Source organism: Indicator indicator, chromosome 33 (assembly GCF_027791375.1).
Source record: "Indicator indicator isolate 239-I01 chromosome 33, UM_Iind_1.1, whole genome shotgun sequence".
NCBI classification, from domain to species: Eukaryota; Metazoa; Chordata; class Aves; order Piciformes; family Indicatoridae; genus Indicator; species Indicator indicator.
This window is the reverse complement of record NC_072042.1, coordinates 6,807,377-6,834,650: the sequence shown is the minus strand read 5'-3', so window position 1 is coordinate 6,834,650 and position 27,274 is coordinate 6,807,377. Positions and strand designations below refer to the sequence as shown.

Sequence of the window (27,274 nt, the reverse complement as noted above, 5' to 3'; positions counted from 1 at the left end):
CACCCTATGGGGTCCCTCAGACCCTGCAGTGTTCTCCCAGAGCCCATAGATCCCACAGGGCCCCAATCCACCAGACTTCTCAAGACCCCCTCAAGACCCCCAGACCCCAATGGGTTCCCCCACCCCATAGGGTTCCCTGGATTCCATGGGGCCCAGAACCCCTAAACTCTGCAGGATCCCAACCTATTAGATTCCTCAGGACACCCTCAAGGTCACCAGACACTGCTGTGTTCCCCACACACACTTTGGGGTCCCCCAAACATCCCAGATGCTGCAGGACCCCAACCCATCAGAGTCCCCAGGACCCCCTCAAGGTCTGGGTCCCCCAGATTCCCAGTAGAGTCTGGAGGACAAGGACTCCAGACCTCGCTGGCTCCCCCCTCCCCATGAGGTCCCCCACATCCAGCAGAGTCCCTCTCAAAGACCCCAGACGCTCGCAGCTCTCCACCCCCCAGGTCCTTCCCTAGGCTGGGCTGCGGGGGGAGGCGGGCAGCCGCCGTGCAGCGGCAGCCGGTGATGCGCTACCACGGGAACAGGCAGGGGCCCAGGGGACGCAGCTGCGGAGAGCGCGGGCGGCGGCCAGGAGAGCGGCGGGCCGGGGCCGGGGGCGGCGGCGGAGCCCCTTCTGCAGCCGCTGGCTCTGCGCTGCCAGCGCTAACTGGGCCTGTGCCACGCTGGTGCCCAATCTGCCCAGCGCCTCGGCGCGGGCGGCCAGGCGGAGCTCTGCGTGCCGCAGGGCGCAGTGAACCTGCCGGACGCGGCCCTCCAGCTCCGCCACCGCCCGACGGCGACACTCGGCCGCCACCAGCCTCCGCCGCGCCGCCGCCAGCTCCACCGACCCAGGGCTGCTGCTGCTCTTGGTACCGCTGCCGGTGCCGCTACCGGTGCCGTTGCCCGCGGTGATACCGCTGCGGTCGGGGTGTTGTTCGCCGCCCGCTGTCGGACCCGGATCCGCCGCTGTCGCTGCCGCCATGGGAACGGGAGCCAGCCAGCGCCGCGGAGAGGATATATAGCCCGGGGGCGGTGCCGGCTCCGTACGGCTCGGCCCAGCCGGGGGCGGCTCCAGCACCGGCTCCGCACCGGCACGGGGTGGGAATCGGGAGCGGGCCCGGCCCTGTACAGGCGGAAGGTCACTGGGGAAGGATGGAAAGGTTACTGGGAGATCACTGGGAAAGGCTGGACCCCTCCAGGCTGGGTATGGGTGTCCCAGCCTGGGGTGTCACAGCCGTGGGGTGCAGGGGATGTGGCACCAGGGCAGGGTGTCCTTGCTTGATGATGGTTACAGCAACATCGCTGCCAAATTCATTATCACTGAGGATGCTGTTAATGGAGCTGAGAGTGGGTTGAGTTGGCACAGGGAGGGGGCCTGGAGTGGGAGGGGGCTGTTGCCCCCCTGCTCCCCCCTGAGGAGCCTGGGATTTGGGATTCTTCCAGCTGGGACGTCACGCTCAGGGGCTGCATCGTCACGAAGGTGCGTGGGTAAAGCCTGCTTTTGTTTCACAGAGATGATAAAAAGGATGACAGGAACCTGGTGCCAAGGTCTCATCCCACCCTCCGACAGGAGCAAAAGCCTGAGCTGACAAACCAAAACCCAGCCTGAATCTGTTCCCGCCAGAGCCACATCCAAGCCCATGCTGGATGCCATCCCTGCCCCATGTGGGCTCGTGGCAGCTTTGCTTCCCTTACCTTAAGAGGGAACAAACCCACCCCATCCCTTGTGCTTTGCGTGGCATTCCTGCTCCTGCCAGCGCTGCCACAGGGCTGCCAGACACCGGAGCAGCGTCAGAGGCTGCTGTGTTACCGTCCCCAGCCCCCGCTGCCTGCTCGTCCCTTCCCTGCCCAGCTCCCACCACATCTCCACTGCCTGGTGCTGGGGACCCGGCCCCAGTGCTCTCTGAAGCTCTGCAGCAAAGCCAGATCCCAGGAGGAGCCATCGCTGTGTATGATGCAAACGCTGCTGGAAAGGGGGGTTGGGGATTTGAGGGGTGCTGCTCCATCACAAGCTCAGGGTCAAAGCTCTGCTGCTGCTTCCTCTGCCCCCAACCCAAAGGATCTGTGGGCACAGACAGGTGTTGAACACAACATCTTCCTCTCTGAGGGTTTGCTCTGCTTTGGTGGAACCTGAACCCCCAAGGGTACCCCCAAAGGGGCAAAGGGCTGGGATCTGTCCTGCAGTGAGCTTCCCTCATTGCCCCCTTCCCTTGGAGTCACTGAGGCTAGAAGAAGCTCTTCAGGTACCTGCTCCATCAGCCACCTGCTCACAAAATCATTGGTTTTGGGGGCCACCCCCCAGGGCTCTGCTGCTTGTCACCTTCCCAACTCCAGTCCCTGGTCCAGGGTGAGGAAAAAAAAAAATGGGAACAGGGAGCAGTGCTCCAGAAAAGTGGAGCCTTATTTTAGGCAGTAAATAATTAACAGTGGTGCCACATCTCCTGGTCTCTCCGCAAGACTTTTCCTCAGGTGCTCCCTGTTACTAGAGCGGGGGGAACCCAGGCACTGCTTTCTCATTCTGGCCCAGTTTAAATGAAGGAATCCTGCACCAGGATTTCAGCTTTAAGCTCCAGGGCTCCTAGGTCAACCCAGCTCATTGCTCTGCTGTCCTGGACCCTAGAACACTGAGAGCAGCAGTTTGGGGTTGAAGCCCTGGTACATGGTGGCAGCTGGGCTGGGAGGTGATGGGGCATGGGGACAAGGCAGGAGCTGGGGGGCATGAAGTGTGGTGCTGGGCTCAAGGGGCCACACTGTGCTGCTCGATTCATCCTGGCAGTGCCAGGCTTGATGGAGCAGTGCTGGGAGAGGTTTAATGGCTGGAATCTGTGCTGAGGGCACCTGGCAGGGCAGACGATACATTTCCAAGCAGTGCTTTGAGTTACACACAAATGAGAAGGTGGCCAGGGACATGACACCGGCTGGACTCCTGCACAGCCTTCCTCTGCCAGAGGCTGCAACAAATAAAGGCTTTGCTCCCCTCGGAGAAGGAATGAGCTGCTTGGCACTGGCACCATCCTTACATCGATTTTCTCTCCTCTTTCCTCTCAGAATCTGCTTATTGTGTCTGAGATGCTCCAGCTACATCCTCCCCGTGTGGCTGTGGATCCACCGGGCTCCTTCCGCACCTGCCCTGCTTTCCCTTCCTCTCCTGGCTTCCTTCCTTTCCCCCAAACCTTCAGGGAAGGATCCAGCCCCCCAAGAGTGAATGAACAGCTGTCTGGAGAGAACCACGGAGGCACCAAGCAGACATGGGGTCGTTGGAGACAGGGGTGCTTGGGAACAGGGGTCTGCAGGGACAGGATCCACGGGGATGGGGACCGCGGGGATGGGCGCCGGGAGCGGGCGGGGCGGGGGCGAGGCCGTGCGGAGCAGCTTCGCGGCCGCCCTCTACTGTCCCTCGCGGCATCCCGTCGGGCCGGGTCACGTGTCGCACCTGGCCCAGGTGAGGCGGGGCCGGGCCGGGCCGGGCCGGTCGCCGTTCCCTGGCTCGCAGGTAACGCCGGGGTGGGGGTCGTGATGCAGTCGTGAGGGGAGCACTCGGTCCCGGCTCTGACCTTAGCCCCCCCATCTTAGCTTCAGCCCCCGGCCCGCCGCCGCTCGGCACTTTCCCCGGCGGGGCCGCCCGGGCCGGGCCTGGGGGCAGCAGCAGGCCGCGATCGGGAGGGAGCGACTGCGGGAAGGAGGTGCAGGAGCTGCTCTGCTCCATACCCCAGGGATCCCCACGCTCGTCTGCGAACCCCGAAACCAGGGTGCCGTCCCTCGGCTAAGACCGGCTTTTCGTTTCCTTATGAGCCTTGGGCTGCCCCAGGCACAGGAGCCCCCAGGCCGTGTGCCCCGGCCGTCCTCGCCAGGACTGGGGGACAGTTTCCTCTCTAACCCCGTCCTCACCACTCTGTGCTTTCGTTCTTCCCCGGCTCTGTCCTCATCCGCTGCTCTGGGACCTTCCATAACCCTGCCCTGGGGGGCTGGTGTCGGTAGGAACTGTCTTGGGGTTGGAATTCGGCTCTTCCCTGGCCCTTCCTGGGGTCAGTTTGGCTTTCAAAGGTTGAAAACTTAAGCGGAGAGCACAGTGGGGAGGCTGTGCGGGAAAGGGCAGGCATTGCTGGATGGGTCGGTGGCCCCGCTGGGAAACGGGAGCTCTCTGCTGCCGGCTGCTCCCCACTACCCACCGTTCAGAAAACGGCCGGGGGCCCAGGGTAGACAGAGCGGCCCCTGCTCGGTGCCCAGGCAGGTTTTGTCCATTGCAGTGCTTCGTTTATGAGAGGGAAGGGCCGAATTTTGTTTCCCTGTGCTGTGGTGGAGTTCTGATGGTCAGCTGGGCTGCAGGGGGTATTTGGGGGCAGGGGCACAGGGAAGCGTTTGGCGAGGGGCAGCTCCTTGGCCGGGTTGTTGGTATCCCGAGTAGGTGAGAGGAGGGGATGGAGCACAGGGAAGAGGCTGGATCCCTGCTGCCCTGGGCCAGGGTCTCTCTCACTGCCCAGGGCCAGCAAAGCAGTCAGGACTTCAGCAGCTTTCTTCTGGCTTTCAGCTCCTGGCAAGGCTGCTAAGAAAACTTCACAGCTGTTGATGCCTTCCTCGGCTGAGGAGGATTTGTGTCAATTTTCTCTCCCAAGTGCAGGTCCTCTGGCCCCTTTTTCACTCAAAGCTTTGTCCTCCATAGCTTCTAAAGCCAGTGGCAGTATGGTTATGGGCAGACCAGGGTGGTGTTCCTAGGCAGGCTCACCAATGAGTTTAGCTTTTCTAACCCTTTGGCAGCAAATCCTGACCCCTGAACAATGAAGATCTTAGACCCTGGCTAACCTTTAGCCGTGCAGTCTGCTCGTGAGGCCCTCCTGAGGCAGATGCTGAAGCTCTTCAGAAGGATCTTCTCCTCTCACACAGTGCCTGTGTGAGCACAGAGGAAGCTCTCAACGACCTGGTGAGTGTCAGCCTTGCTCTGGAGTTTACTCCAAGCAGTTCATGGCTGTGGGTTTTGGTCCAGTCTGGTGCTTGTGCTGGAGGAACGGGGGTGGATCAGGGAGCTGGGTCTTGGGTGAGTGATGTGATGGTCACAGAAGCATGAGCTGTGATGGGAAGGGGCTGGAGGTGTCACTAATGTCTGATGCAGCTGGAGGTTTGTGCAATGCCAGGCAAGTGATTTAATCTCCGAGTCTGCAAGTCTGCTTCTGCAGAGCTGAGAGAATGCTCTGAGCTCTCAGAAGGTTGTTCATTAAATGATGGTTCCTGTGCAGTGCATGTGTTGGGTCTCCTGAGGAGGCCTTGGTATGAAGACAAACAGCCCAGGAGGCCTTTCTGTGCTTCCACCACCTCAGACATTTCCTGTTTGGCTTTCAATGCTGAACTGCGTCACAAAAATGATGAAGCTGGTAGGGGTGGGGAAGGGAAAGATACAAATCCCTGTTGTGGTGCAGTGAAAGCAGCCAAAACTCCCTGCTGATGCTGAGCCTGGGGAGCTCAGCCCCAAAACTGGAGCATCTGGGCCCTTTATATTGAACATCTTGGCCAGGAATGTGCAGAGGCAGCTCCTGGGACATGCACTGCTTACAGGGTTTGTAGAAGCTGATGGAGCCAAAATCTTCCTGGACAGCAGAGGTGTGCTGGAGCTGCCTGCTTTGGGGCTGGGACCAGCATTGCTGTTTGCTTCCAGAAAAGGGAAAAAGTGGCAATGTTCAAATTGTTCTACCTGGTTAATTCCTGCCTGAGGTGGCCTGGAGCAGCAGGGTCAGTCCAGGAGTGCTGTGGCTGGGCTCTCCCTGCTCCTTCATTTCCCTAATTAGTATTTCATAGAATGATAGAAAGTGTTGGAAGGGACCTTAAAGACCATTCAGTTCCAACCCCCTGCTCCATCCCCTCTCTCACCTACTTGGGATACCAGCAACCCTGTTCTGAAGGCTGCAGAGGTTTTGATGTATTAAAAATAGTCTTTTCAAAGCCCATCCCCTTTGACCTGAGCATCTGCTGAGAGGAAGCAGCAAAGCAGCATTCCCTGTGTGGGGGTCAAATGCCTGTGGGAGAGAGCAGCAGGAGGTGAGGCTGTGCCTGGATCAGCAATCGTGTGGTCAGCAGGACCAGGGCAGGGATTGTGCCCCTGGACTCAGCACTGCTGAGGCCACACCTCAAATCCTGGGGTCAGTTTTGGGCCTCTCATTCCCAGAAGAACATTGAGGGCTGGGGCAGGGCCAGAAAAGGGCAACAAGCTGGGGAAGAGTCTGGAGAACAGGGATGGGGAGGAGCAGCTGAGGGAGCTGGGGCTGTTCAGGCTGGAAAAGAGGAGGCTGAGGGCAGACCTCGTTGCTCTTTACAGCTGCCTGAAATGGCCTCAGGTGGCACCAGGGGAGGTTTAGGTTGGACATTAGAAGAAACTTCTTATCTGAAAGGCCTCTCAACCACTGCACAGGCTGCTGAGGGAGGTGGCTGAATCTCCATCCCTGGAGGTGTTTCAGAGAGGCAGAGATGTGGTGCTGAGGGCCATGGGTTGGCCTCAGCCTGGGCAGAGTTTGAGGCTGGTTGGACTGGAGGCTCTCAAAGGGCTTTTCCAACCCAAAGATTCTGTGGCTGTAAGGGAGAACAGCAGAGTCCTAAAGCTAACATTTCTATAGGTAGTGGCAATTTTTAATCTGAGCTCAGGAACCACAGAGTGCTGGTGCTGAGTCCATCCTTCACTGGTGATCAGCAGCTCTCCCAGGTGAGGCTGGTGACGACCACTTGACTCAAGCCCTTCTCACCCTGCAGGTGCCTGAGCCCTGAGCCATGCTGGGCCGGGAAGCAAGGCTCCCCCACGAGCTGAACAGCCACCACCAGCTGAACCAGTCCTGCCAGGAGGCTGTGCCCCTGCGGCCCAGAGCGTGCAAGGAGAGCGATGTCAGCCTGGAGGTGCTCAGCGGCTCGGTGCCCGAGGCCAGGCCAGGCCGCAGGGCACAGCAGGCGCGGGGCAGGAGGAGCCGCAGGGCCGAGCCCAAGGAGCCCAGGGGCAGGGAGGCAGAGACCATCACCTTCATCTCGGGCACGGCTGAGGCTCCCCCCAGCCAGAGCTCCTGCTGCTCCTCGCTGTCCCAGGCCTGGAACACCTACAAGGCTGTGTTCTGCTGCATCGTGACCTGTGGGAGCTGCTTCCAGGACTGCAGTGTCTGCATCCCCTACCCAGGGCCCGCCGAGACCCCCACCGACGAGGGCAAGAAGGGAGACTACAACGGGCGGCTGGCGAACAGCCCCAGCGGCGCCGCTGCTGCCGAGAAGAACGGCAACCAGATCAAAAAGTCCAGCGTGGGCAGCAGCTTCAGCTACCCAGACGTGAAACTGAAGGGCATTCCTGTTTACCCCAACAGGAGCCCCAGCCACCAGCCGGAGGATTCCTGCTGCAAGGAGCAGCTGGCGGAGAAGGCCTCCAGGAGCAGCATGGAGAAGGCAGCGCTGCCCAGCAGCCCCCGCAGCTCCGAGGAGTATTACTCCTTCCACGAGTCCGACCTGGACATCAGCGAGCTGAACGGCTCCATGTCCAGCAGGCAGATCGATGTCCTCATCTTCAGGAAGCTGACGGAGCTCTTCAGCGTGCACCAGATCGACGAGCTGGCCAAGTGCACCTCCGACACTGTCTTCCTGGAGAAGACCAACAAGATCTCAGACCTCATCAACAGCATCACGCAGGACTACAACCTGGACGAGCAGGACGCTGAGTGCAGGCTGGTGCGAGGCATCATCCGCATCAGCACGCGCAAGAGCAGGGTCCGGCCGCACCTCCCTGCCCCTGCCGCCCACGGCCACCCGGAGAAGGCCAGCAGGGGCCCCGCACCCGACAGCGGCACCGAGACCATGCTGGAGTCCATGCTCCTCAGCCAAGATGGTTCGTGGGGGCTGCCCGGGGGCTGCCTCTTGTGTCAAAGCCCTGGAGAAGAGAGGGCTCTGGGAGAACCTTAGAGTGGCCCAGGGGCTACAGGAGGGCTGGGGAGAGGCTTTTGACAAGGGCCTGTGGTGACAGGGTGGGGGAGAATGGATGGAAGCTGGAAGAGGGCAGACTGAGACTGGAGACAAGGAAGAAATTCTTTAGAGTGAGGGTGGGGAGGCACTGGAACAGGTTGCCCAGGGAGGCTGTGGATGTCCTCTTCCTGGAGGAGTTCAAGGCCAGGCTGGATGAGGCCTTGAGCAACCTGGGCTGGTAGAGGTGTCCCTGCCCATGGCAGGGGTTGGGAACTGGATGATCTTTAAGGTCCCTTCCAACCCAACCCATTCCATGGATCTGTGTGGTGGGGGGGCAGGGCTGACAGCTCACAGCCACCTCCAGGCTGGGCTTGTTCCCGTGGGAGGTGTGGATGTAGGTCCTCAGGTGCAGACCAGCTCTGTTTCTCAGCAGTCCTGCTGGGTTGGCTTCCTGATCATATCTCACTGCAGGGCAGTTTGTGCTGAGCAGAGCTGCTGCTGCTGCAGTGCTGTTGGCTCTCACCCTCACCTCTGAGGTAGGCAGAAAGGCCATGAGTCAAACCTAACTGGTATGACCAGACCAGCTGGCTTGTGCCAGAGGATGGCCAGTGCCAGAGCTGATTCTTCCCTCCTGTGCCACCAGCACTCTGCTAATGCCACCCTTAGGTGACCAGGACAGAGTCTGTGCCTCTGTGGAGCTGGGGCTGCTTGCATGCCCTGGGGTGAGGAGCAGCAGTAGGTACCCCTGCAGAGAGGAGGGAAGGGCTGTGCCTGATGGCTCTCAGGGATGGTTTCCTCCTTGGCTTGGAGCTGCCTGAAGTGACTGACCTCCAGAAGAGGTTCTGGGAGGGTTTGTTGTAGAGAGACCTTGAAGAAGCCAAGGGTGGGGGCCAAGGAGATGTGGGGGACAAGGTGGGTTGTGGGGCAGAGGTGTGAAACTGGGACAGGGCAGATGTAGGTTGGGCATCAGGAGGAAGTTCTGCACAGTGAGGGTGGGGAGACAGTGGAACAGGCTGCCCTGGGAAGTGGTTGAGGCTCCATCCCTGGAGACATTCCAGGTCAGACTCAGTGTGGCCCTGGGCAGCCTGATCCAGTTGGAGGTGTCCCTGCTGCCTGCAGGGGAGTTGCACAAGGTGGCTTCTGAGGCTCCCTTCCAACCTGATGCATTTTGTGATTCTGTGCTGCAGAACAGAGGCCACCAGGTGCCTGCTGTGCTTCCCTGGGCAGCAGCCAGCTGCTTCCTGGTGCCCAGGGCCTATAAAGCTCAGGTTGGAAGACAATGAGGAGCAGACCTCTGCCTCTGCTGGCACCTGAGGCTGCTGCCTTCTGCAGGAGGGCCCTGGGTGTTCCTGGGCTGGGATCTTTGACTCACAGCTGCCCATCCTTGCCTGTCTGAGGCCCTCTTGGTTTCCCTTGCAGATTTGGCTGTGCAGATATCAGAGGAGACCCCAGCAGATGTGCTGGCCAGGAACATGAGGAGGCACAGCAGTGCAGGTAATGCACCTAGCCTGCAGCACCTCTGCACCCAGGGAGTGCCCTCAACCTCTGGGCTCTGTGTGGCTTCACCCTGCAGAGGCTGAGCTGCCACCTGCCTCTTGGGCTGCCCTAAGCTTCAGGAGTGGAGGAAGCTCAGAGGGCTGCCCAGGTTGGTGTGGAGTGCTCTGTGTCCAGGCACAGTGCTTGGCCTGGCAGCTCTCAGGCCCTGGGTGTCCTCACGACGTTTGGGGCTACATCTGGGTGTGACCAGCTGAGGTCACAGCTGGGTTAGACTGGGAGCAAAAGGAACTGTGCCAAAGGGAAGCAGGGGAGAGTGAAGGGCTGTCCCCTGAGCTCCTCCTGCTGCACTCCCAGGAGCAGCCCAAGGCTAAGGGCCAGGTTCTCTCCTCTCTAATAACAGCTGCCTGGAAGGTGGCTGCAGCACAGGCAGGGCTGTTCCTGCCTATGGGCTTTGTGTGGCTTCCTCCTCCCTCATGATACACAAAGGCCTTTGTGGCAGCTGCTTGCCAGGCACTCAGCTGCTGTGCTTCTCCTTGTCTAATGGCACCACCTCTCTCTTCCCTCTCCAAGGTTCTCCCAGCAGAGATTCCTCTTTCCAGGACACAGAGACTGACTCGTCTGGGGCACCTCTGCTTCAGGTCTATTGTTAAGAAGGACCCAAGCAGCAGGCAGGAGCTCCAGGGCTGCAATCAGATTCCTCCTCTGTGTGTGCTCTGCCACTTCAGGTCTGCCCTGGTGAAGCCAAACTCCTCCTGCTGTCAGAATTTCACTGGATGTTTTGATTCATTTGGGGACAACATAGAAAGGACATCAAGGAAGTGAGCTGTGGAGCTGCTGGAGCTGGGAGGTGGATTGTGTGCCCAGGGAGGAGGTGATGGACAAGGAAGTCTCAGCTAATTTGTGCCTCTGGTTTCCATACTTCACATTTGGCCTCAGCAGCCCTGCCCCTGTTTTGAGGATCTGTGGTGCAGTTCCTTCTTTCTGGCACTGCAGAGCTTGACTTGGGTATGGAGCAGCTGGATGGTGGCTGTGGCTGTGCCAGTGCTGAGGGCCCAGCACCTGCTGTCCAGGGACCAAAATCTCTGTTCAAAGTGCCTGGGGTGGGCCCCAAGGCATTGAGCTTTCTGTCCCTGGTGCTTGCTGCAGCCAGGTCTGCTCCTCCTGCTGACCCTTAGTGGTGTCCTCTCCTGCTGCCTCCTCAGGAGAAGGTTCAGGGTAAGTTTGTTTAATCTTTGCCCTTGATGGTGCCAGCTGCAGAGGGCAGGGATGCTGGGCAGCTGCCCTGCTCCCATCTGCTGAGCAGACCTTGGGGATCAGTCACTTGCAGCCTGCTGTGAGCTGTGGCTGTGAGGTGTTGCCAGCTGCACGTTGCCCTGTGCCTTCCATGCCAGTCAGCTCCTCCTGGCCAACCTGCCAAGCCCTTGGTGCTGAAAGCTGGGCATGAAACCTCAGGTCATGGCAGGTGTGGGAAGCATTCAGTGTGGAGTTTTCACAATCCAGAACTGGGCTGTTTGTCTCTTCTGCCCTAGAAGTGCCTTGCATCCAAAGAAAGCCCTCCTGAGGCTCTGTGAGGAGCTGCTTGGTCCTGCCTTGCCCCTGGGCACCTTCTCTCCTCCCAGCAGGACTCATGGTCAGTGGTGCCCTGAGAGCACTGCAGCTCTGTCTCCCTGCTGCTGCCACCTGGGTGCTTATCATAAATACCCACGTAAAGCCCTGGCACTTGGTGAGGCATTGGGGTGCCCTTGGACAGGAATAGAAAAAGCTGAGTTGGATTTCCCAGCCCTGCAATAAACACACCCAGGGGAGCTGGGGGAGAGGGAGCCCAAAGTAGTCCCTGCTGGGGTGTGGACAAAGTTTCTGTGCCTTAATTGAGCTGAGATGTACCTTGATTACACAGCCTGTGGTTTGCTCTTCAGAAGGTAGTGGGGAGGGGGGGATCTGACTCCTGCCCTGAGCTGACAGCTTTATTCCACTGGCCAAAGCCCTTTGAAAGGTGCAGCTCAAGCCCCTCTTGGAGCCTGGCTTGTGAGCTGCTCCTGCCATAAGTCATGGCCAGCCCTGAGGCCACCCCGAGGCCACCCTGGAGAAACTGCTGGGGAGAGATTGGAAGGAGAAAACCAAGAGAATGGGGCTGGGATTTGCCTTCCCCTCCCTGCCTTGTTCTTAAAAGCCTTTGTTGGTGCAAAACTGGTTGGTAGCAGGAAGGGACTGGCAGCCAGACCAGCCCAGCACTGCCAGAGGAGCTGGGTTTGGTCACCTCCTGAATGCCACAGCTACAAGGGACCTGTCTGGCCTCCTGCTGCTGAGCTGCTGTGCAGCAGACTGGGACCAGCTTCCCTCAGAGCTGTGCAGAGGCTCCAGCCAGGGTCATGCTGACACAGCTCTGCTGCAGCTTTGGAGGGCTGAGGAGGGGCTTGCCAAGACCTGCCAGTGCCAGCTGCAGTGCTGTGTTTGTGATGTTTAGTCTGGGTATGAAGTGAAAGTTTCTGGATTAAGCTTGCAAAAAGCCCAGCCTAAACCCCCCCACATGCCCCCAAAGCCTCACTAAGAGGAAGGCTGTCAGCTCGGTGTCCCTGGAGCTGGTGCCCCTGTGGTGTCCTGTGGGATTCTTTTGCACTCCTTGGCCTTCAAGTGTCTTTTTTATAAAGTGAAAGATGTGCTCTGGACGTGGGCTCTGCCTCTTCCATTCCTGCTTCCATCAGGGTGGGGAGAGCAGAGTGAGTCTGGGCCCGGGCAGGGGGCTGGGGTGGTGCATGAGGCTGCTCTGCTGTTCCCTTGCTCTCTCCACAGCAGCCTTGCCCTCTGGACCACCTCCAGAAGGTCTAAGCTGTGAGATTCATTAACAAAAGCCAAGCCAAGAGCTGCTGTTGGAGGAGGGAATCTTTTCCCCCTCTGCAGCCTGTGTGCCATCAGGGCCTTGCTTTCAGAGACCAGAGCAGGGCCCCAGGTAGGCACAGGGGCAGGGAGCAGGGCCCTGGGGCTGGGAGCAGGGCTCCGGGGCTCAGAGCAGGGCTCCCAGGGCTCGGAGCAGGGCCGGCTCCAGCTGGTGGCAGCAGTGACACAGGTCCTGCACCTGCCTGGGAGCCACCTCTACAGGTGTGGAAAAGCAAAGGGACCTTCATCACCTGGCAGCCTCCAGCACAGCCCTCCTCACACTGCTGGGCAGGGAAACATCTGCTGGAGGGCAGGACAAGGCCATTGGTGGGGTCTGGTGCCCAAGGTCCCTCGTGCTGCTGTTTCCCTGCCCTGGGCACAAGGACAGGAAGCCCTGGCTGTGCTCTCCAGCCCTGGGCTCAGCTGGAGCTTTGTGTTCTTTAAGCCACTCCTGCAGCTGCCCAGCCCAGAGCTGCCCTCTGGCCTGCTGTAATCCAGGGAAGCTGCCTTTTGGGAGCCAAAGGCTGCTTCAGAGTCACCTTGGCCCAGGGACAGCTGGTGGCAGCAGGGTGGTTGCAGAGGACAAGGCCAGCAGGACCAACACCTTCTGTTCCGCTGCTGCTGGGGCTGAAGTCCAGAGGTAGTGCAGGGCTCAGCCACAGCCAACCAGAGCCCTGGGCAGGCACCTCCTGAGGGCTCCCAGCTGCAGCCCTGCTCTCCCTGTTTGCCTTTTCCCCTCATGGAATCAGAGTTGGTTTGGATGGGGAAGCCCTTTCAGATCCTCCAGCCCAACTCCTGCTCTAGCTCCACACCAAGGCTGGGGCTAAGCCCTGGCCCTCAGCACCACATCTCTGCCGTTTGAAACCTCTCCAGGGATGGGGATTCAGCCATGGGCAGCCAGGTTGGAAGGGCCTCTGGAGATCATCTAATCCACCCCCCCTAGAGCAGGGTCACCCAGAGCCTGGGCATGGAGGCTGTCACCATTTAGCTGGGGAGCAAACCCCGACCACAGCAGGGAGCACCAGAGGGCTTCAGGACGTGGCTGCTGAGAGCCCCTGCCAGGCAGCACCCCCAGCTCCCAGCCCAGCCTGGATCCCTTCCCCAGCACAAACCACAAACCCTGCCTGGGCAGATGCAGCTTTTGGAACTTTATGTTGCACTGCAGCTAACAGAGAGGGACATGCAGAGTGATGCCAGCTGCCAGCAGCAGCCCAGCACAGAACTGCCACAGCTGGCAGAGCTCAGCAAGGAGAGAGGCAAGAGACACACCCAGCAAAACCAGCACCCCAGAGCCCCCTCCCCTCCTCTCCCTTGCCCACAGCCCCCCCACAGCCTTCCCTTGCAGGAGGCAGCAGTGATGGAGCCCTGCCCCTGGCCCCTGCAGGGCTAGAGAAGAAGCAGCAGCAGGAGCAGAGGCTCTGCTGCAGGAGCTGGGGGGCTTAGCTGGTTTTGCCCTCCCCAAGGAGGCAGGAGGAGAATTGTACAAAATAAACTGAGTGAGCAGCAAGGGCAAGGGAGAGGCAGCACAAACCAGGGGTACTTTGCTGCCCAACTGTAATGGCAAAGAGAGGATCAGCAGCTCTGAAGAGCCAGGAGAGGAAGCCCAGGGACACATCCAGGATCTGTCCCCAGGCCTCTCCAGCCTGGCTCTGGCAGCCCTCACCCTCTTCTGGCTCCAAGCCCTCCCTGGCTCTCAGCTGCCCTTTGGGAAGTGGCACAGATGGCTCCAAGTGGAGCTGCTGCAGGCTGTGGCCTCCTGCTCTGCTCCACACAGGACAACTGAGGAGGACCTCCTGGAGCTGCCTCTGCAGCAGGCTTGGGTGGGGTGCTCAGAGTGGTCACTTGCCCAGGGTGGGGGACGTCCAACAATGCACATCCTGCCCCCTTCCATGGGCTGACTGAAGAGGGGGGAGAAGAGGAGGCCTCAGTTGAATTTAGCCTTTGAAAAGTCCATTTCTGGATGCTGCTCCATGAACCTGCAAGGAGAACAAAGACCAAGACAGGAGCTCAGCAGGAGCCACACAGCAGCTCTGTCTGGGGGGTTTCAGGCAGCCCTGCCTCCTGTACCTGCTTCCTCCCCACAGCCTCCAGAGCAGGGACTGCTCTGCTGAGCTCCCTGGGACACACTCCCCACACTCCAGAGAGGTTTCTGCTGGGGTCAGTGGTATCAGCAGCCCTGCCAGGCAGCCAGGGCAGGGAGTCCAGGGGCATGGCAGTTACTAATGCTCACACCCTGCAGCTGCCACTTGTCACATGTAGCAGCTGTGACACCAATCCTGGGGCAGAGCAGAGGTTGTGAGGGCAGACTGTGACCTCCAGCTTGTCAGCTTCAATGGCCCTGGGGACACAGGGAATGTCTCCAGTGCTGTGCCAGGGACGTAACCAGAGCTGGTGCCAGGCTGTCAGATAGGACCAGCTGGACTTGGGCTGCCACATCAGAAAGCTCTGAGTGTGCTGCACTGTGCCTGCTGAGTGAGCTGCAGCTCCTGGCTGCCTCCTCTGCCCTGTGCTTCACCACAGGATACAACCCAAAGCCCTGTGGAGGCCTCAGGCACTGGGCACAGCTCAGAGCAGGCCTCTGCCTTCCTCCCTGCTCTCTGAGAGGCCACCACTTCCCATGGCCACTGAAATCTGCCCTGTGAGGACAGTGACCTTGTTTAGCAGCCAGGAGAGCTTCACTGGCAGCCAGCAGGACCCAGCTGGACGTCACTGAGCCTCCTCTGGCCTGACCAAAGTCTGAGCTTCCCCTCCACTCCTCACCAGCCAAGCTGTGCTCAAGCCAAGCTCCCAGAGCACTGCATGAGTGGCCTTGCCATGGAGTGCTCCTGGATGTGGACTTTCCAGGAAGGGAGAGCTACCTCCCCTGCTGCTATCCCAACAGACAGGCATGAAGGAAGCCTGGTCCCTGCTGCAGGACAGCTGCAGCCCACACTGTGCTCAGCACCCCAACCAGAGAAGCTTCTGCTGCTACAGATAAGCCCAGGAAGAGGAGTCAGGGCTGCTGTGCTACTGCTCCTGCCAGCCCTGAGACAAGACCTGGCTCTGCCCTGGCTGAGGAAGCTGCATGACCCAGAATTGCCTCCACACCTTCCCCAACGGCCTTGGGAGCTCCCTGGGTAATCTCCCTGCCAGGTGTGTTCAGGCCAAACAGAGCAATAAAGACATAAAAGCTCCATGGGCCTGGAGGCTGCTGCCTGGTGGCAGGTGTGGGGCAGGGGCCCTTATCTGGGCTACTGAGGGAGATTAGGGAACAATCAAAAGTATGCTAAAGTTCAGCAGAGATGGCACCTCCAGGCCCAGCCATGCCTTCTGGACTTGAACTTGGCAAATTCAGACAATTCCAGCACCAGGCTCAGGATTTCCTCTCCCCCTTTCTGCCTCCTATGGGCTCACACACTGGTGGTTGGCAACAACAACCCAGCTGCAGGGTTCCCATGGGGAGGGCTGAGGGCTGGCTTCTGCTCATGTGTTTGTGTCAAAAGGGAAGAGAAGGGCTTTGAAAGCAAACACCCCAAAATTCTCCAGCCTGCCAGCCCTGAAGGGGCTACAGCAGAGCTGAGAGAGATTCTCTACAAAGGCCTGGAGTGACAGGACCATGGGAGGATGGCTTCAGACTGGAAGCAGCTGGACTGAGATGAGACATTAGGAAGAAATTCTTCCCCAGGAGAGTGGTGAGGCTCTGGAACAGGTTGGAAATGTTCAAAGCCAGGCTGGATGAGGCCTTGAGCAACCTGGGCTGGTGGAGGTGTCCCTGCCCATGGCAGGGGGTGGGATCTGGAGGGGCTTTAAGGTCCCTCCCAACCCAGCCCAGTCTGGGGCTCTCTGCAATGAGCTCTACTCACTTTTTCAAAATATCCTGCTTCTTCTGCTCATCAGAGGTGGGCAGCCCCATGGACTTCTGCTGCTGATCATACATCATCTTCTCCACCATGCTGCGGGTCTCACTGTCCAGGTCTGACAGCTAGGAGAGAAAATTCCTTCCCAGCAGGAGCACAACCTGCAGCCCCTGCCTGCAGCTGGAGGCCACAGCAAGCTGCCTGCAGGAGTATTGTGCACACCCCAAGCTAGACCCAGCCCCACTCCTCTGGAGCTCTGGGGCTGCCTGTGCTGTGTCCCAGCACCTGTGCTGTGTCCCAGTGTGGTCATGCTGGTGATAAGAGGACACAGCAGCTGGGAGTGAGGATCTTTATTCATGGATTCATGGAATGGGTTGGGTTGGAAGGGGCCTTAAAGCTCCTCCAGCTCCAGCCCCCTGCCATGGGCAGGGACACCTCCCACCAGCCCAGGCTGCTCAAGGCCTGGCCCTGAACACCTCCAGGGAGGGGGCAGCCACAGCCTCCCTGGGCAGCCTGTGCCAGTGTCTCCCACCCTCACTGTTGAGAATTTCTTCCTCATCTCCCTCCTCAAGTTCAATCCATCCCCTCTCATCCTGTCCCTACCAGCCCCTGTCAGAAGTCCCTTCCCTCATCAGAAGGCTCCATCCAGGGAGTTCTTACCTTGGAGTTCTCTGGGTTGATTTTCTTGGTGTTGATTTCAGGGTCTGTGGAGACTAATTTGTTCCACCACTCCATCTTGTTGATCTGAAGGATGAAGCAGCACAAATGTTATCTTTTTCCTAGGCTTGCTCCAGGAATTTTGTCTCAGCCCCAAGAGAGGGCTGCTGGGATCAACCTTTGACAGTGCCCCAATGCTCAGCACCATCTGACAGGGGTAAAGGCTCTGAGCCTCCACAAGGGGAAAGCTGAGAGAGGTCTTGCCTGGCATGGCACAAATGGGGTTACAACCAAAGCAGCTGCAGAGGCCCAGAGGGGACACAGGAGGCAATAAAGTCTGTCCCTGGGTCACCAACAAATGTTAAGAAGCTGCTTGGAGATGTCTGGCTCCCAAACTGCTGAGCAGTCACTGACGCTGCCCTCAGCACCCCTGGGGCCTGCCCTGGGCTCTCTCCAGCAGTTCCCTTCCCTCCTGGCCTGGGGAGCCCAGGCAAGTCTGAATGCTCCCTGACCTGTTCTGCTTTACCTTCTCCAGGTGCACAGTGACTGTTTTCCCATCTTCAATCAGCCAGGAGCTCTCCTCCACCTTCACCTCGTTGAAGAGGTCTCCATCAATGACAGGAGGGTGACCCTTCAGGCCCACCCTCAGGCGGCGTCTCTGGATCTCCACCTGCACATCCTTCCCCTTCAGCCTGAAGCTCACCCTGAAAGGCACAGCCAGCTGGGCCAGCAGGGACAGCTGTCAGCACCAGTGGCCTCCTGCCCTCCTCTGCTGCCCTCACCTTCTGCCACACAACTGCCTCAGCTGGAGAACCGTTTGAGATCCTCCAGCCCCACCCAGGCTGGGGCTATGCCCTCAGCACCACAGCTCTGCCTCTCTAAACCCCTCCAGGGACGGGGACTCAGCCACCTCCCTGGGCAGCCTGGGGCAGGGGTGGAGAGCCCTTTGGGGGCAGAAATTGTTCCTCATGCCCAACCTAAACTTCCTCTGGCACAACTTGAAGCCATTTCCTCTTGTCCTCTCTCTTGTTCCTTGGGTGGAGCCCAACCCCCACCTGGCTCCAGCCTCCTTCAGGGAGCTGCAGAGAGCAATGAGGTCTCCCTCAGCCTCCTCTTCTCCAGGCTCAACACCCCCAGCTCCCTCAGCTGCTCCTTCCCAGCCCTCTTCTCCAGACCCTTCTCTGGACCTGCTCCAGCTCCTCAATGTCCTTCTGGGAGCGAGGGAGCCCAGACTTACATCCAGCTCTGAGAGGGTCTGTGTCCATCTGTAATTTGCAAGGTCAGCTCCATTGCCAGAGTTGGGTTTAAGTTTTCCTTTATCCTTCTCATCTTCCTCTTCATCATCTGTTTCCTAAGCAACAAATTTGAAGTGTTAAGAAAGAAGCTTTTCAAGTTTCTTTTTCACTTGCACCAACACTTCCTGGGGTTAGAATTTCAGCTCAGGTGCAAGATGCTCACAGAAATGAGACCCAAATGAGGCTCTGCTGTTAAAAGAAAATTACAAGGAAAAAAGCAAAACACAGACCTTGTCTGGGAGCCTTTGGGAAACTTCCAAGACCAGACTGGAGACCCCCTCACATTCCCAGGAATTCTCACAGCTATCCCCATATTTCTCTCAGCCTAAAGTCCCAAAAGTCCCAAGATTATGGAATCCCAGAAAGGTTCAGTTGGGAAGGGACCTCAGGGCTCATCTGCTCCAAGCTCCCACCATGCCCAGGGACACCTCTCAGCTAGACTCAGCTGCTCAAGGCCTCATCCAGCCTGGCCTTGAACACCCCCAGGCAGGAGGCTTCCACAGCCTCCCTGGGCAGCCTGTGCCAGAGTCTCACCACCCTGGTACTGAAGAACTTCTTCCTCAGCTCCAGTCCAACCCTGCTCTGCCTCAGCTTCAAACCATTCCCCATTGCCCTGTCTCTAGACACCCTCAGGAAAAGTCTCTCTGCAGCCTTCCTGGAGGGTCCCTTCAGGCACTAGAGAGCAGCTCTAACATCCCCCTGGAGCCTTCTCCAGGCTGCACACCCCCAGCTCCCTCAGCCTGGCCTCATAGCAGAGCTGCTCCAGCCCTTGGCTCATCCTTGTGGCCTCTGGACTCTCTCCAACAGCTCTGTGTCCTGGATGAGCTTTTACCTCTTTGTTGGACTCCAGAGATTCTCCTTCCTCCTTGGAGCTGTTCACTGGGATGCTGTTCAGCTCCCCCTGGGCCTCCTTCTTCTGTTCAAAAGAGAAGGACCAGGCTCAGCCAAGTGGTGCCACTCTGAGCTGATGACACCAGGTGGCCTCAGCCTCTTCAGCTGAAGCTAAAGAGCAGGATTCAGACCTGAGGGGGAATTTTCAGCCCTCAGAGCTGTGCTAGAGGGCAGTGGAACAGCCAAGGAGAACACTCCCCTGGTCCTCACACCCTGCTGGCTGTGGCAGAGGCTGCTGCTGAAGGCAGAAAAGCAAAGGGAGCTGTGGGAGAATCCATATGGAAATCCCAGAGCCCCAGCATGGAGGGGCTGGAAGGAACCCCTGGAGCTCACCCAGTCCAACCCTCCTGCTCCAGCAGGGCACTCACAGCAGCTTGCCCAGGGGCACAATGGCCAGGGGGGGGTTGGAAGCTCTCCACAACCTCTCTGGGCAGCCTGCTCCAGGCCTTCAGTAACCTCATACCAAAGAAGTTTCTCCTCATGCTGAGCTGCAGCTTCCTGGTTTCCAGTTTGTTTCCACTGCCCCCTGTCCTATCAGGACACTCCTGAAAAGGGCCTGTCCCCTCCTTGCCCCCCACCCTTCAGCTGTTTGTAAACATGCAGTGGTTAATGGCTAACCCCAGCTGGGAGCACAGCAGTGGAGGTGACCTGGATTGTAGCTGCAGGCACCAGACACTGCTCTCACCTGGTTGATTTCCAGCTGCAGCCTTTCTGCTTCCTCATCTGTGAGCTCCTTGATCCTGGGCTCGTTGGCCTCTTGCCTCTCCCTGGCCAGCCTGGCAGCTCGCTCTGCCCTCTGGCGCCGCTCCGCCTCCTCCCGAGCCACCTTCTCCTTCCGCTCCTTCTGAGCCAGTTTGTTGTGGTGCTTGAAGGTGTCTGTGATCAGCTGGAGGCAGCAAAGCAGGGGGGGTTAAAGCAACCACCACTGCTTCCAAGGGAAGCCAACTCACTGTGTGCTGAGGAGCAGGCCTCTCACTCCTGGAAGCGTTGGGATTTTGCCTTTCATTTTCACTCTCCTTTGTCTGACTGGAAATCAAAAATGAGGAGAAAACTCCAAGTCCTGCAATGCAGCAGGGATGGAGCCTCAACCACCTCCCAGGGCAACCTGTTCCAGTGTCTCCCCACCCTCACAATCCAGAACTTCCTCCTAATGTCCAACCTCAACGTGCCCAGTGAAACCACTGCCGCTCCCCAACCCCCACAGCCCCTTCTGAACAGTCCCTCCCCAGCCTTCCTGTAGCCCCTTCAGACACTGCAGTGCAGCTCTGAGGTCTGCTTAGAGGAGAAAGGTTGGAACAGGTCAGTGGCTTACACTGAGGGGCAGCCTCCACTACAAACCTTTGCTTCTGACCTTTCTCTGAGCTCTGGTGGTGCTGCCACTCTGAAGAGCCAAGCTCTCAAGGTCCCTGCTGCCAAGGGCTGTGCTGCTCAGAGGGGAGGCTGAGTACACAGGCAGGGAGCCAGAGCAATTGCCCCATGCTTGATAAGAGCACAGTGCTGTGCAGAGCAGCACGTCTGGGAGCTGCAGCCTCCTCCACAACACTGTGCACAGAACCTGAGCAAATGAACTGCAGCAGAGATCTCCCTCAGCTGGGGCTTTCAAGTAATACTTGATAGAGAATCACAGAATGTTTGGAAGGGGCCTTAGAGACCATCCAGTTCCAACCTCCTGCCATGGGCAGGGACACCTCCCACCTTGAACACCTCCAGGGAGGGGACATCCACGACAGATGACATCCAGTGGACAGGAGATGCTCAGGCTGCCAACAAGGCCACCCAGAGCAGCTCCCCAGCCTGCCCCCTCCATGCCAGCCCCACAGCTCTGAGACAAAGGTGCAGAGATGTGGACTTTGTGTTTTTCCTGAGCTGAACAAACAAGGTATCTCAGGGTTATCACCAGGGCAGTGTCTGTCACCGTTAAGTCAGTGTGTCTGGCACATTTGCTTTCCAAACAAGCCTTTGGCCAGAGCATGGCAAAGCCCTGTGCTGTCAGTACCACTGGAAGCAGCAGCTGGGGGTGCCTCACCTCAGCCAGGGCAGTTCAGCCTTGCCTTGATTTAGGGGTGAATTTCATCAGCATCAGGGGCAGGCGAGTCTCAGCCAGGCACAGACATGGGGGATGCAGGTCAGAAGACACAAAAGCTTGAGAGTTTGGGGGTTTTACCTTCTCTGCTACTCCATCTTCTCCACCAGTAAAGAAATCTGTTTTACGCCGCAGGAAACTGAAAAAGGTGTTGACAAGCTGGCAGGAAACAGGGAGGGGAAGGAGAAGGGATAGAGAGGGAAAAAACAAAGAGCAATGAGAACAGATCATTCTAAACCACCTCATGTCTCTTGAGCAGCCTTTAGTCTTTGTGCTTCTGCTTCCTATCTGTGCCAGGATTCTACTGAAATCAGCCCCATGAGCATTTCCCAGGGAAAATGTCCAGAGGCTCCTGTGGAGACTCAGCTCCTGGATCTCAAGTTTTCAAAAGAGGTATTTGTGTGGTTTACATGGAGGAAGGACAAGCAATTGGCCCTCAGGTCAGCCTGGAGGTCACTGGGAGCAGAGGCAGGAATTTGGGTGGTGTGTACAGGTGCACACACACAGAATGGGTTGGGTTGGAAGGGACCTTAAAGCTCATCCAGTCCAACTCCCTGCAGCCAGAAGGGACATCCCCAACTAGAGCAGGCTGCTCAGAGCCCCAGACCTGACCTGGAAAGGTTACAGGGATGAGGCATCTCCCATCTGTCTGGGCAACCTGGGAAGCCCGGGGGAGGCCGGAGCCGGGGGTGCAAGACTGCCTAAGGGGCTCCTCGGCCCCTCCTTAGCATTACAGTAATTGATCAGCGCATCCTCCGCGCTCGCCGGGGCTGTCGCAGGCCTAGGCCGTTAGCGCTGCTCTCGGAGGCGGGGTGAGGAGGACACGTGCTACATGTGCACTGCCCGGAAAAGCCAGGCCCCCGGGAAGGCCGGGACCCGGGGAGGCCGAGCTGTCCCCACCTCCGATCGCTCCTCCCGATCCCGATCCTGCTCCGCCTCTCCTTCCACCCCTCCCCGGGAATACAGAAAAGCTTCCGCTGCCCCATCCCGCGCCCGGGCCCGGCGGCGCTACCTCGCGCACGCCGCCCTGGTGCTGCTGGGCCATGGCCAGGAGCATGCCATCGAAGCGATCCTCCTGCTCCGCCGCATCCTCCGCGCTCAGCCCCATCCTGCCCTGCTGCCGCCGCACCGGCCGCCTCAGCCCCCTCGCGCCGGCAGCCCGGAAGCGGAAGTAGCGCGAAAGGAAGCACACGGGCGCGCGCCTCGCTGCGTCTGCCAATCCCAGCGCCCCTCCGCGCCGCTGTCTGCGCGGATTGGCCGCGGCCGGGTCCAATCCGCCGGGAGGAGGCGGGACGCGAGGCGCGAGTTCCCGTTGCTATAGCAGCGGTCTGGCCGGGCCCTTCCAGAAAGCTCGGCGGAGGGCCCTGAGCCCGCGGGGTGCCAGGAGATAAAGGGCAGAGGGCACGGCCGGGGGCCGCTAGGGAGTTCCGTGTCCGGCCGGGCCTTGCTCTGCTTTCCTGGAAGCCGCAGGCCTGTGAGCCCCCCGCCCCTGCTCGGTTAGCCCTCTCGGCCCTTCCCTAGGTGTGTGCCCCCTTCGTGGGCCAAGGCTTGGCTTTAGCCTTTCCTCTAGCCATTCCCGAGGCAGGGGGTTCTCCCTGGCTGCCCCAGGAATCCCTCACCCTGCCCCTGGTCCCCCGGGAATCAGTGACGGGAATGGTAGAGACACAGAATCATTAAGGTTGGGAAAGACCTCCTAGGTCATGGAGTGGAACTGTCAACCCAGCACTGCCAGGGGACCACATCTGCACAGCTTTTAAACCCCTCCTGGGATGGGGACTCCACCACTGCCCTGGGCATCCTGTTCCAGACCTTGACAACCCTTTGGGGGAAGAAACTGTTCTCATGTCCAACCCAAACTTCCCATGGTGCAACTTGAAGACATTTCCTCTTGTCCTATCACTTATCTCCTCCTCACGAAACCTGTGCTCCAGATCCTTCACCAGCTTCGTTGCCCTTCTCGGGACTTCTCTAGCACCTCAATGTCTTGCTGAGGGGCCCAGAACTGAACCCAGCATTTGAGGTGTGGCCTCACCAGAAGCTTCTCAATTCATTTCTGCTGCTCACCAAATAAAAAATCCTTGATAATTCAAGGTGAAAATCTGAGAATTTGCTCTTTCCCTTGCCCTGTGTTTCCTCAGGGAGATGTGAGCCAAAGGCCATGACTGGGACTGAGCCCCACAGTCCGTTGTTCACTGCATTTCTCTTCCTCACCCCTAACAGCCTCCTGTCAGCAAGGTTAAGCAAACAGCCTCTGATAAAGTCACTTCCAGGTTGCTCTTTCCAAGGCCGTTGAACGCTGGCCCCAGACGAGTGCCCTGTGTGTGTGAGACACCTGCCCGGTGCCAGCGTGGGGCCTTGGTGCCAGGGTACAGCCCAGGTTAATGACTCTGTTTATATTGTTGGGGTGATGGTGATAAGGTGCCCAACCCGCTGCACCCCTGCCCGCACCACCGCCGCCGCTTCATTGAGAAAACGTCGTTGGAGCTGGCTGGGCACAGCCAATCAGGGCAGGGCTGCCTGGGCTCTGTTGATGAGAGCTGCTCCATCCCGGGGCGGTCAAGGCTGCCCAGGGGTGTTGCAGCAGTGACCCAGCCCTATAAGAGCTGCTTCCAGCAGCCATGCGCTGGCAGAGCAGGGAGGAGGCTTCGGAGCCAGCCCACAGCGCTTGGGAGGGGGATTTGGGCTCTCTGCTGTCGCTGAGGCTCCAGCTGCACAGCTGTGCCATGAGCAGCAGCAGCAGCACGGACATGGAGTGTGAGCAGTGCCAGTGCCACGGCCAGGACAAGCGCACTGCCATCCTCTACACCCTGCTCAGCCAGAACCTCAGCCAGGGCCATGCTGGCCGTGGGCAGGCCCCGCAGGGCTGCCTGTGCCAGCAGCGCCGCACCGTCTGCCTCCGCACCCCCCACGCCACCTGCCAGGCTGCCTCCAACGTGCTGGTCAAAACCATCAGCTTCATCAAGAACCTCCCTTCCTTCCACCTGCTGCCAAGAGAGGATCAGCTCCTGCTGCTGGACAGCTGCTGGGTCCCCCTCTTCCTCCTGGGGCTGGTTCAGGAGATGGTGACATTTGAGGTGATGGAGACCCCAGCCCCCAGCATGCTCAAGAAGATCCTCCTGGATGGGCAGAACCAGCAGCAGGAACCTGAGCGGACACAGCCCACACTGGCTGCTGTGCAGCGGCTGCAGTGCTGCCTCAACACCTTCTGGAGCCTGGACCTGAGCCCCAAGGAATATGCCTACCTGAAGGGAGCCATCCTCTTCAATCCTGGTGAGTGCCCAGGGACCTCTGGAGCTCATGCAGTCCAAGCCCCTGCTCCAGCAGGGCACCCACAGCAGCTTGTCCAGGGGCAAAATGGCCAGGGGAGGTTGGAAGCTCTCCAGAGAAGGAGACTCCACAACCTCTCTGGGCAGCTTGCTCCAGGGCTCCAGCACCCTCACACCAAGGAATTTTCTCTCCATGTTGAGGTGGAACCTCCTGGGTTCCAGTTTGTGCCCAAAGCAGTCTCCAAGCAGTGCTCTGGTCTTGGAGACCATCAGCATGGGCAGAGCTGCTGATCACCGATCATTACCCACACACCAGGACACAGGGAGGAGGGAGGTCAGGGTGGCAAAAGCCAGAGCCCTTTTCCTGCCCCACAGGTGATAAAGGATCCCAGAATTTCCTATGGAAAGCCTCAGCTTTTCCTCCCTGAAAGGGAAAGCTGCCCTGTGACAGCTCTGTCTCATTAGCACTGGGCACATCTCATTAGCTGGACATGAGAGATCCTATTTGAGACATGGAGAAGGGGAAGGGTGGGAATAGGAGACAGCCAGGACTATTTTCCAGCCTCCTTCATCACTGGGTGCTCCTCCTAGCATCCTAGCGTGGTTTGGGTTGGAAGGGACCTTAAAAGCTCATCCAGTTCCAACCCCCTGCAGTCAGCAGGGACATCCCCAATTAGAGCTCCAAACCTGACCTGGAAAGGTTACAGGGCTGAGGCATCTCCCACCTCTCTGGGCAACCTGGGAAGCCTGGGGGTGGTGGGAGCCGGGGGTGCAAGGCTGCCTAAGGGCTCTTCCCCCTCACACTGGGCAGGGTCACCTCCCACCAGCCCAGGGTGCTGAAGGCCTCCTCTCTGTCTGCAGATGTCCCTGGGCTGAGGGCCTCACTGTACATCGAGAGCCTGCAGCGGGAGGCGCAGAGAGCGCTGCAGGAGGTGCTGCAGCCGCTGCACCCTGAGGACCAGGGCCGCTTCGCTCGCCTGCTGCTGGTGGCTTCCACCCTCAAGTCGATGCCTCCTGCCCTCATCACCAACCTCTTCTTCCGCCCTGTCATTGGCAACGCTGACATCGTGGAGCTCATCGCAGAGATGCTCTACGAGATCACGGGGGGGCAGCTGGCCCCCAGCCTGCCCGGGGCCTGCTGAGCAGCCTCCAGCCCCGGGGGTGCTCCCCACACCTCCCCCGGCCAGCAGCATGGATCCGGGCAGTGGGGATGCAGCGAGGGCAGCCCTGGACTGCACGGGGAGCTGCGCCTCGCAGGGCTGCAGGATGCAGCCAGGCTGCTGCAGAGCACACAGCCACAGCTCCAGGTCAGCTTCCCAGCAGCTGCTGCTCCACGCTGGCTGGTCTCCATTTCAGGGAGTGTGCAGCTCAGAGGTTTCCTTCTAGAGCAGCTCAGCCACTGGTGACTGCTAGCAGCTTGGTTCTGTGGTGCTTAGGCCCATGGTAGAACAGGGCTCAGGGAGATTGCTTCCTGAGACCAAACATGATGGAATTAGGATTGGGTGAAGTCCTGCTCTGTCTGTTGTGCTTGGAATCTCAGAAGTGCTCATGAAAGATCTTCCTGTGGCACCAAGAGGGCTAGAGCCAGAGGACTGAGTCTTCCAGGGTGTGAAGATTGAGCCCTCATACCCTTTCCTGGATTGTGCTCTTTCTCTCTGTGTGAAATCCACCAGGATTTCTCCCCGAGCAAGCAAATCACAGCACATTTTGGGTTGGAGAGGACCTTAAAACCATCTAGTTCCAACAACAGGGTACCTTAAGAGCACCTAAAGCTCTTCCACATTAACTTGTGCTGGGGTCTTGCTTCTGTTTGTGTGAACCCCAAGTTGTGAGTACTGCAGAGATGATCTGAGCTGGTTTGGTGGTAGAACCACCTGCTTGGACTTAGAGCCAGGTGTCCACCTGGAGAGCTTTCTCCTCCTGCCTGCAGCTCTTGCAAGGAGTCTGATGTCAGTATTTTCTAAGCAAACATTCCTGTGGTCTGTATATAAGATACAATAAATTATTTGTTTTGTAATAAAATGTTTTGCCTTTTGGAAGGTGCTGGTGCTGGTGGCTCCCAAGAGATGGTGTCAAATTCTGGGGGAGGGAGGGTGTTAGAAAACAGACCTAAAAGCCACCCTGTCTGCCCTGCCTGGCCCAGCTGCATGAAGCCTCCTGTGCCCCATCCCCCACAGAAAGCCCCCAGCACCCCGGGGCGGGAAGGATGGCACTGCCAGTCTGTGCCCTGCCTCCCACCCCTGCTGGAAGGTGACAGCAACTTCCCAGATGACCTCAGCCCCGTGACAGCCATTTTCCACCTGACTCACCGGATGCTTTCCACAGGCCCACGCCAGCCATGGGCAGCCCCGAGCCCCACAGCGCCGTGACGTGCGTGTGAGTCATGGCACACCGGGTGCCAGCAGCCCTGCTGCCACAGCTACCCTGAGCCAGGCACACAGACACCTGGGCACAGGGCACAGCTCCCAGTGCCTCCACTCTGCCACCAGTCCCACCAGTGCCTGGGGACAGGGGGACACTGTGGGTTCCCCTGGCTCAGAGGGTGCCTGCCCATGAGGCAGGTCTGACACCATGGGGCCAGCCCTCCGTTGTGCAGCACACAGCGTGGGGACTTCAGCAAGAGGGAAAGGCCAGGCCCCGGGGCTGAGCTGCAGCAGGGCACAGGGAGCCACAACACTGCCAGGCACACTCTGGCACCCCCAGGGCCTGCACCCTCCATCTGAGTCTGGCGGTCTCCAGAGCTGGTGACCCTCACTCAGGTCCTGTCTATCTCCATGCCTTGTGACGCATCTCCAAGCCTGGCCACCCCCAGGGCCTGCCCTGGGACCTGACCACCTCCTGCTACCCCCAAGCCCTGTGTCCCCATCGGGACCTGGCGACCCCCCGCCCCTCGCTACGCCCCTCGCCAGGCTGTAGAGCTCCAAGCAGCCACCAGGCGGCGCCCTCCGTGACGCCATCACCGCGCGCGCA

The 27,274-nt window shown here is 59.1% G+C and overlaps 4 protein-coding genes across 4 annotated transcripts; 2 read left to right on the top strand and 2 right to left on the bottom strand.

Moving 5' to 3' along the window:
- Window positions 1-463: 463 nt before the first annotated feature.
- Window positions 464-1,461, bottom strand: TRNP1 (TMF1 regulated nuclear protein 1). The gene is made up of 2 exons (XM_054395208.1): window positions 1,442-1,461; window positions 464-1,133 (listed from the first exon to the last, which is right to left on the bottom strand). The coding sequence occupies exons 1-2, from the start codon at window positions 1,459-1,461 to the stop codon at window positions 464-466; spliced, it is 690 nt and encodes a 229-aa protein (XP_054251183.1).
- Window positions 1,462-6,741: 5,280 nt separating this feature from the next.
- Window positions 6,742-10,052, top strand: KDF1 (keratinocyte differentiation factor 1). The gene is made up of 3 exons (XM_054395457.1): window positions 6,742-7,831; window positions 9,325-9,399; window positions 9,973-10,052. The coding sequence occupies exons 1-3, from the start codon at window positions 6,742-6,744 to the stop codon at window positions 10,050-10,052; spliced, it is 1,245 nt and encodes a 414-aa protein (XP_054251432.1).
- Window positions 10,053-13,598: 3,546 nt separating this feature from the next.
- NUDC (nuclear distribution C, dynein complex regulator) lies at window positions 13,599-22,146 on the bottom strand. Its single transcript, XM_054395372.1, has 9 exons — window positions 22,051-22,146; window positions 21,120-21,197; window positions 19,641-19,841; window positions 18,897-18,980; window positions 18,007-18,120; window positions 17,296-17,490; window positions 16,773-16,856; window positions 16,119-16,237; window positions 13,599-14,252 (listed from the first exon to the last, which is right to left on the bottom strand). Exons 1-9 carry the CDS (start codon window positions 22,144-22,146, stop codon window positions 14,201-14,203), a joined length of 1,023 nt encoding a protein of 340 aa, XP_054251347.1. The 3' UTR covers window positions 13,599-14,200.
- A 1,630-nt stretch (window positions 22,147-23,776) lies between these two features.
- NR0B2 (nuclear receptor subfamily 0 group B member 2) lies at window positions 23,777-27,255 on the top strand. The gene is made up of 4 exons (XM_054395207.1): window positions 23,777-24,308; window positions 25,166-25,437; window positions 26,630-26,680; window positions 27,157-27,255. The coding sequence occupies exons 1-4, from the start codon at window positions 23,786-23,788 to the stop codon at window positions 27,253-27,255; spliced, it is 945 nt and encodes a 314-aa protein (XP_054251182.1). The 5' UTR covers window positions 23,777-23,785.
- Window positions 27,256-27,274: the final 19 nt, after the last annotated feature.